General features: G+C 43.3%; 1 protein-coding gene across 1 annotated transcript; it reads right to left on the bottom strand.

Annotated features, from left to right (window-relative positions):
* Positions 1 to 394: 394 nt before the first annotated feature.
* Positions 395 to 2,380, bottom strand: LOC121804903 (calmodulin-2). The gene is made up of 2 exons (XM_042204606.1): positions 2,185 to 2,380; positions 395 to 996 (listed from the first exon to the last, which is right to left on the bottom strand). Exons 1-2 carry the CDS (start codon positions 2,258 to 2,260, stop codon positions 623 to 625), a joined length of 450 nt encoding a protein of 149 aa, XP_042060540.1. The 5' UTR covers positions 2,261 to 2,380; the 3' UTR covers positions 395 to 622.
* Positions 2,381 to 6,446: the final 4,066 nt, after the last annotated feature.

The following is a 6,446-nucleotide window of genomic DNA, read 5'->3' as shown; positions in this document are numbered from 1 at the left end:
CCGTGAACGGCCGGCTTTACTGCACAGGCAACGGAAACTGCCCTTGCTAACTTGGGGGTTCGATTGAATCGGATATAACACCACCATCCCTGCTCTCTTTGGGCTCCTCCTTGGGTCACCGCTGCAGCGTCAACATTCCACTTCAGGTTGCTGACGCCGATGCTTATGCCGGTATAATTGTCATATCCCGTCTTGCTTCTTCTCCGATGAACATTGAATGATCAAACATGCATCTGAATTTGATGAAGTGTTGTATAATTTGGGTTTGTGTTTCCTTCACAACACATGGATAGGAAAATAATTTTTATGTATCTAACTGTTTTATGTTGAAACAAAATAGTGTTTTCTCAATCCTGAGCTCAAGACAGAAAAAAGGAGAAAGGCAAGCAAGCAATACTACCAACACCAATTGTCTCAATGATTCAATATTTGACATAAATACTTTAAACTTAATGAAAATAAGAGCCAACAACAAACCTCACAAGAAAATAATCCACCACCATTTAAACTCTTTCTAAACCATAAATGCATTACACTATCCAACCAACAACCTTCATCTTCTTCAGAAGATATACTCTTGACAATTTAATATATTTCTACATTTTATTGCAGACAGGGAGGATTACTTTGCCATCATAACCTTAACAAACTCTTCGTAGTTGATTTGGCCGTCGCCATCCACGTCGGCCTCCTTGATCATCTCATCTACTTCCTCGTCGGTCAGTTTCTCGCCCAGATTTGTCATCACATGGCGCAGCTCAGCAGCAGAGATGAAACCATTCTGGTCCTTGTCGAAGACACGGAACGCCTCTTTCAGCTCCTCCTCGGAGTCAGTATCCTTCATCTTCCTAGCCATGAGGTTCAAGAACTCTGGGAAGTCAATAGTTCCATTCCCATCAGCATCAACCTCGTTGATCATATCTTGGAGCTCAGCCTCGGTCGGGTTCTGACCAAGTGATCTCATCACAGTACCCAGCTCCTTTGTCGTGATGCAGCCTAGAGGTGAGCCGAGTTAGTCAAAAGGACCACATAGGTCGTGTCTAGTAGCTAGTCGAGAATTCATTAAGCATATTAGTTAAGCCCATAGATCTTCCCAAAAAGAAAGAATTATCACTAAAAGAAAAATCAAGACAACAAAAAAATAACTACACCTTTTTTGTGAAGCATAGACAAAACGGTTTAGCTCTTAACATATTACACAACACCGACAAAATCCAAGCATCTTTTACGAGATTAAAGTGGTGCAAACATCAGAAAACCTTCTTCCCTTTACCTTAATTGCAACTCAAATTGTATAAGAAGCATAATCATATTGAATATGTTCATACTCTACCACCCTATGTAGATTAACTAAGCTGATTTAATCTTCGTATTTACTTTTATGCATCCCAAATCAGAAACCACCACTCTCATTCTCCTAAGGAAATCATGGCATTCACAAAGGACCACCAGCCCGAATCTAAACACCACAGCTCATTTCCCTAATGATCGAACAAAGGAACCATCCACTCTGGAAGTGGAAGAAGCACCAGAGAAAAAAATACTAAGGTGAGACAATTGACAAAGCTACACTACGCCCATTTTCCTAAGTCCTAACGAGGGAATAGTTAAAAAGAAAGCACAAACCCCACTCAAACAGCACCACGCCCATTTTTCAGACATCGAACTTAACCATCAGCCTAAATAACCAAACAGCAGCACACTCAATTCTACTATAATTTATCAAAGCCACAGCTCTAGTCCATGTTAGATCAATTTTATTCACTCTAGTTCATATTAGACCAAATTCTTTTCATGTTTAACTTTGATTATGATACCAAAGCAGATCACACATAAAAGTCCCAAAAACAGAAGATTCGAGCAATAAAAACCTAATCCCAGTCATACCTAAGCATCAAGATACACTTTGTTTTTTAATTTTACAGAAAGGGATAGCTGGGATTAGGTTTTTATTGCTTGATTTCAATCGATGTTTTTATATTTCAACCTCCCAAATATTAAATATACGCTATTTCGCCCAAAAATTGAGTCAATGTAAACGTATTAACAGATATATCTAAACCAAGAATCAATTTTTTTAAACGCAGAAAAACAACAATATCATATCCAGCGTAGAAACAAAGCAAACAATCTCCATATTTACACACACACACACATAGAGAGAGAGAGAGAGAGAGAGAGAACCATCTCCATCCTTATCGAAAAGGCTGAAGGCCTCCTTGAACTCAGAGATCTGATCGTCCGTCAATTGATCCGCCATTTCTTCTCAAATAACTGATTCCCTAACCTTTTTTCTCTATCAATAAATTGGGGGATCGGATTGTTTTCGTCGATGAAATGAGGTATGATTGAAGGAGATAACTACACGGAGTGCGACTAAGTCAGCGTTATATATCAGCTATACAAACTATCAAACAAATGGGATGATGAAAACGACAGGTTATTCAAATATAGTAATCTAATTTTAATCCATCCTCCCGACTTTCCCGCTTTCTCCTTTAATATTTATCATTTTTTACTTCGAAATTTCTTGCTACCTTATATTGTTTCACCTCTTATTTCAACATATATGATTTTAGTGGACAAATCAATGACATAGATTGGTTAATGTTTAATCGTTCTAATTTTTGTAAGAGCATTGGCAATGGGACGTCTTTAGGCGTGCTCTATGTACCGCCACGTCATCATTTTTATCCTTCTACCCTCCCACTTGCAATGGGGCGCCCTAAGGCATGCCCTATGCATTTTCTTTTTTTTTGAATATTTAAGTAACTACAAAAATTGGGAAAAAACTTCATTTCATTTATAAAAATTAATACATTACAATACGAATTAAAAAAATACGCAAACTCAGCGACGGCGGTTACGGCCCACACTTCTCCAATCATGTCGTTCATGAGCTGAGCATGGTCTTGTTGGTTGCGCATTGAGGCCTGTCTAGATAGAACCTCATTGAAGCCCGTCAGTAATCCTCCAGCGGTGGGCGCGGTCGCCGTGCCGGACGAGCTAGATGCACCTTCATCATCGTTCCAGTCGGTGATGCTCCCACCTTCATGCTCGACTATCATGTTGTGCATGATTATGCACGCATACATGACATCGGCGATGACTTCCTTGAACCAGAGACTAGCCGGCCCTTTCACTATTGCCCACCGTGCTTGGAGCACACCAAATGCCCACTCGACATCCTTCCGCGTCGCCTCCTGCTTGTGCGCAAAGAAAACCCTCTTCTCACTAATTGGGCAGCTGATCGTCTTCACAAAAACAGGCCACCGTGGGTATATGCCATCGGCCAAGTAGTACCCTATGTGGTATTGGCGCCTGTTGGCAGTGAACTCGATGGCCAGGCCGTTGCCATTGCATTGCTCGGTGAAGAGGGTGGATGAGTTGAGGACGTTGATGTCGTTGTTCGACCCGACTACACCGAAGTAAGCATGCCAGATCTAGAGCCGATAGTCAGCGACGGCTTCGAGGATCATCGTCGGGTGGCTGCCCTTGTATCCACTAGTGAATTGGCCTCTCCACGCCTTCGGACAATTCTTCCACTCCCAGTGCATACAGTCGATGCTCCCTAGCATCCCAGGAATGTCGTGCACCGTCTCATGCATCTTCATCAGGCCTTGGCAATCAACAGCAGTCGGCCTGTGCAAATATGTGTCCCCGTAGGCCTCCACAATTCCCCTACAAAATCTCTTCAGGCTCCCCCGACCTGTTGTCTCCCCAAACGGCTGCATCTAAGGCATCCCCGGTTAGACTACCTTCCTCCGAGGAACTAGTGGTGTCGTCGTGGTTCATTTTGGTATGTAAGAGAGGTAGAAATGTGAGAGATGAGAGAAATGAGAGAGGCGAGATGTTCGTATGAACAAGTGAATGAGAAACGAGGTTTAAATAGACAAGATTCAGAAAAAAATTCAAAAACGTGTGTCATCGTCCGTGCCTATAGTCCGCGGAGCACACAATGGTGCCCGATGGCCTATCGTCCCCGCTTCTTCCGCGCCCGAAGCTTAGGGCGTGGGCGTAGGGCGTGCCATCGTCCGGGCACCCACAATGGAGTCATCGGGCGCGCCCGAGGACGATGGCACGCATCGGGCGCCCCACTGTGGGTGCTCTAATTGAATTAATCGTCATTGTTTACAAATACTACTATCTCAACAATATGTTAAATATATTGACGCTGTCTAGTTATTGACTAATAAATTCGTAGGAAAAGAATTAAAGTAGTATGGCCTCCTTACTTTTCTGTCTCTATCTTCAGATCTAATAATACTAGGAAACGCGGTAACGCGTATGTAACGCGGTGTGTCTTTATATTGCCACGTAATATATGATTTTGGGCAATTTGATTTTAACTTAAAGTATCCGCGATGAGGCGGATGTCTCGGCAGACATCCCAAAAACACCTCCTGCCATGTCATAAGGATATCCCACTGCACTGCTACTGTTGGTTTCTGGGATTACAAGAGATAAAAGCCGGACGTAATACAAACCCAAAGAAGGAATACAAAAGGAGAAACTGAACTAAAAACTACAACTGAAATTGAAACAGTAACCGTGAATAAGTTTAGCCGAGTCGAGGAGGCCTCTTCCCGCAAGACGAGATACGCCCCGGTAGTGCTCTCGGTTTGGCGTGTCGTCCCCAAAGGTAAAACGGCTACGTCTCTGGCGATGCAGCACCGCAATCAACAGAGCTCCGGTGAACTGGATGGAGGAGAGGGCAGAGCTTCAACAGAAAGACAATGCAGAGAGAGGGAGAGAGCTTATGCTTGTGTAATGTGTGTCTAATGCAGTGGAATGACTAGCCTATTTATAGGCCAAGCCACCATGCAGGGTCAACCAAGCCATGAAGGCTCATGATGGCAGATTCGTAACCGCCGACGGTTACGAGCGTGTGGCAGGAATGTGCCTTTCGCGTGCGGAGAGTGTGTTTTTCTCAGGTGGCAGCTCTGACTGTGCCACGCTTGACGACGTGTCAAGCCACTTGGATTGCTGACTCTGTGGTGGTATAAAAAGATTAAGTTTGGGCTAGGGACAAGCCCAAGCACCAAGCCCAAACACCAATTGCCAAGATCCAAGTCCAAGTCCAAGTCCAAGATCGAGATCGAGATCGGGATAGAGATCGGGATCGGGATCGGGACCGGGCCCAGGCCCGCCGCCCGCGCCCGCGCCCGCGCCCGCGCGTGTGGGCTCCTTCACCCATCTTGGTCCACTATAATTATTAAGTAGCATAAAGTCACTTAATTTAAACACATTAAATTATGTGTTACTTCTCCTATGTGAGATAATTAACACTAGTTAATTATTCCCTAAGCTCCAACTCCAAGCTTTAATTAAAAGCTAATTATGCCCAACTTTAATCCACCATTTCTCACTCACCGGAAATCGGATTTGAGAATGTGAATATACTACATTTATCTACGTAAAATGTAGATCGACGCTATATCATTTAATTTCACAAAATTAAATGTCTCGTCACTTTTATTATTTGGTCAAAATCCATTGACCGAGCATATTTAATCCTTGATTTTTACAATCCCCCACATGAGTGGAAATAGCCGAATGCATATGCATGCAGACACAAGCTCAACCCTCGAGAGATATATAAGCATAAGGATAGGTAGTTGTTGACTTTGAACCCTCCATAGTCGACACCATCGGATACACATGCGGCTTAGTAGCGCGCTGCTTTGAACTAATCCTCCACAACGTGCACCGAGACAATGGTGTTAACGCTTAAACACCTCAACCTCATCCGTTCTCACGTTTTGTGTCCATTGCGGTCTTGGACATCACTTTGGATTCATAAGTGCGTTTTATGAAGCGACCACACTTCGCACTCACATAGGTGATTCTTAGTCTAGTACCTTGCCATACTTGGTCTCTTTGAGAACTCCATCTCTTTGAGATCCTTAAGAACCATTAAAAGTCATAGACTTAGTCTTTACCACTAGGCAAGTTCTCCAACACTCTATTGCTCTCTAGGGAATAAATATAGTTGAGTGTTTCTCATGAACTCTCATAGCTTAGTTGTCCCTTTGAACCAAGTTCTTGGGATCTCCAGTCATCATCGTTGGGTTACCACTATGATAATTCTTTAGTTTGTGGATTTCAAACCCATTCCCTCTAGCAACTTATTCATTTGATCACGGTTTAACCCTTTGGTTAGCGGATCCGCTAGATTATCTATTGACTTCACATAGTCAATTGTAATCATCCTTGTTGTGATCAAATGTCTCACGGTGTTATGTCGTCGACGTATATGTCGAGACTTACCGTTATAGAAACCATTGTTTGCCCTTCCAATAGCCGCTTGGCTATCGCAGTGGATCAGCACTGGTGGCACTGGCTTAGACCAACATGGAATATCTTCAAGGAAGTTCTTAAGCCACTCGGCTTCCTCACCAGCCTTATCTAAGGCAATGAACTCCGATTCCATTGTTGATCGGGCT

The sequence above is a fragment of the Salvia splendens genome, chromosome 5 (assembly GCF_004379255.2).
Source record: "Salvia splendens isolate huo1 chromosome 5, SspV2, whole genome shotgun sequence".
NCBI classification, from domain to species: domain Eukaryota; kingdom Viridiplantae; phylum Streptophyta; class Magnoliopsida; order Lamiales; family Lamiaceae; genus Salvia; species Salvia splendens.
This window is presented reverse-complemented; position numbering and strand designations above follow the sequence as displayed.

What these genes read in the sequence shown, in the direction of transcription:
- LOC121804903 (XM_042204606.1), bottom strand. Translation starts at nt 2,260, where the DNA reads ATGGCGGATCAATTGACGGACGATCAGATCTCTGAGTTCAAGGAGGCC. An exon ending in TTTCGATAAGGATGGAGATG is followed by an intron (nt 997 to 2,184) that starts GTTCTCTCTCTC and finishes GCTCACCTCTAG; the next exon opens with GCTGCATCACGACAAAGGAG.